Raw genomic sequence first — 2,378 nt, forward strand, 5'->3', positions numbered from 1 at the left:
GATCCGGCCAACAGTATCTGTTCCTACAGAAGCTCCATCAATGGCATTGCATAGAATGCTAAGTGGGTAGCTTGATTGTATTGAGCTGCATCAGAATATATTGTAACTAGATATTCCTCGAGATTAGAAGATGCATTTAATTCACTGTGAAGACAGAAGTTTTAGATTGATTAGATTTGAAGTCTAGAAATAGAATCCTTTCAATTTCCTGGTTAAGATTTTATTTTCTAAATTTAACAGTGTGCAATGTTATTTAAAAATTTTAAATGATGTGGTACTCTATACGGATCACAACCATGAAATTGATAAGGAGAGAATTCCTTTCCTAGAATTGTGTATTAAAATAAGTAAAATCTGTGTTAGTTAATTACTTGCAAGTATTAAATCGCTTGCTAAGGGTTGAAAGACCATGAGGCTCTGAAGCGACTCTGTCAATTTCAGCCCATGATTTCTGTATGGTTTTGTAGCAACCTTCACTAGTTTCCTGCAGCGGCAATCATCACAGTTATAAGTTTTTCTGAAGGTTTTTAAATTGAGTAAGGCTAATTATACAATATTTTTCAAATCTGCTTGATGTGACTTATTGTGATTGAACTAATATGACTTTTAAGTGGGTTGACCGCTAACACTAGTTTTATTATGCACAAATTTAATGTTTTCTCTAAATTTATTGTTTTAAATTTAATTTAACATTCAATATATCCATAAATATAAAATAAGTTAAGGTGTTACTTCAAAATCCTTGGTTACTAAAGAGAAGTATCCAGCTTGTGGAGCAATGGTGTCAAAGTACAGGATTGGAGCTGAAGAAGCTAGCTCCAAGGGCAATGTGAGGATACTTTAGCCGAAACCATGCAGCATGCACTGCAAAATTACGTTAAAAAAGGAAAAAGAAAGAAGAAGAACAAAAATTAACGACAAAGCATGAAAACGTTTTTGATTGACTATTGTCTAAGAAATGGATTTACAGTGACTTACTTCCACCGTAGGAACCTCCAATAACAATTATCGGAGAATTTTCTGCAGATAAGTTTTTCTTTATGTGTAAGAGCACAGCAGCATAATCGGCTATAGCCTGAGCTGAGTTGAAATAACCCCGAATGCTTTCATTTTTCAAAGCCGCTTTCGTTGATCCAAATGGTACTGATTCTCCATAGTACCGATGCTATTTACAATACATGCATTCATGAATCAACTGTTTTCAGTAGTGTAATATTCCAATATGTAACGTATCAAAACAAAAAATGATTTTATCCATTTAACAGACATTCAATTCATGGTTTGGTTTAAATACTACAAATTTAAAGGGATATCTAGTGCTACTTTATTCCAAATTTTAAATGACGTAATACTTTGTATGTGATTAGATTCAAGAAATAAATATTAATTACACATCCCAAATCAATATGAAAAAAAAAATTGATTATAAGTTCATGTGTTATGGTGAAATAAATTATATATGTAATCACTTTTACGGTTTTACCTCTATGTATACTTGGAGAGCCTTAAACCTGGGGGCATTACCACTGAGAAATCCAATATTTGGAAATTCCTCATCCAAGGGAAATTCTGCGCCAAGATACGCAAATATTGGTGCACTCGCATTTGCTCCACCCCAATACCTATAGTTGATCACATATCTTTGTTTGAAAGTGGTGTAGCTATCAAGCCTATAGTTGAAGTGGTCCAGTTTTTGGTTGTAATAGTATGTTTTGAAATCTTCAGGGTGGGATATTGAAGATATTGTTTGGGGTTCATGCTGCATTGTTATCGGTAGGGTTCCAAGCCTTGGCATGTTAAAAGCAAAAGCAGAAGCAGAAAATGTGAAAACTAGAATGAGCAGATGAAATGATCTAAGAGTATTCATGGTTGCCAAGTATTTATAAAACATGAATGAATATCTGAAAAGTCTATCTAGAGCTAATTCCTTGAAGTTATGAAGTTTTATATACAATTAGCACATATTTATACTACAAGATTTAACTTTGGTATATTATCAGTATCTATATTTACGACGAAGTTGTTGTGATATGGCTTGAATTAATTGGCTGTGCATAAAGTGCCTTTCACACACCCACATTATAGTATAGATAATCTCATTTTGTTTGGACATTAACATTTTATAGAAAATGAATCATTTTCCAAAAAACTTTTTTTTTTTTTTGAAAAACTATCTTATTTTTCAATATTTGGTAGGAACCTTAAAATGAGTTGGAAAACTATATTTTGACTTTCCTTATAAAACAACTCTATCTCATGCCTATCTCACATAAAACAATTTTATCTCATCCATGCCAAGTTAAATAAGGAAGGTCAAGAAATTGTTTTCTTTTGATTCATTTTTTTATTTTTAAATTTAGCTTAGTGTTACATAAAAT

The 2,378-nt window shown here is 32.0% G+C and overlaps 1 protein-coding gene across 1 annotated transcript; it reads right to left on the reverse strand.

Annotated features, from left to right (window-relative positions):
- Window positions 1-367: 367 nt before the first annotated feature.
- Window positions 368-1,867, reverse strand: LOC126696033 (uncharacterized). The gene is made up of 4 exons (XM_050392821.1): window positions 1,484-1,867; window positions 979-1,165; window positions 794-864; window positions 368-484 (listed from the first exon to the last, which is right to left on the reverse strand). Exons 1-4 carry the CDS (start codon window positions 1,865-1,867, stop codon window positions 368-370), a joined length of 759 nt encoding a protein of 252 aa, XP_050248778.1.
- Window positions 1,868-2,378: the final 511 nt, after the last annotated feature.

This window comes from Quercus robur, chromosome 8 (genome assembly GCF_932294415.1).
Source record: "Quercus robur chromosome 8, dhQueRobu3.1, whole genome shotgun sequence".
Classification (NCBI taxonomy): domain Eukaryota; kingdom Viridiplantae; phylum Streptophyta; class Magnoliopsida; order Fagales; family Fagaceae; genus Quercus; species Quercus robur.

Coding starts and splice junctions, on each gene's coding strand:
- LOC126696033 (XM_050392821.1), bottom strand. CDS start 1,867: ATGAATACTCTTAGATCATTTCATCTGCTCATTCTAGTTTTCACATTT. Junction 865..978: donor TGGAGGTTCCTACGGTGGAA/GTAAGTCACTGT, acceptor GTAATTTTGCAG/TGCATGCTGCATGGTTTCGG. Junction 485..793: donor GCTTCTTCAGCTCCAATCCT/GTACTTTGACAC, acceptor TTGCCGCTGCAG/GAAACTAGTGAAGGTTGCTA.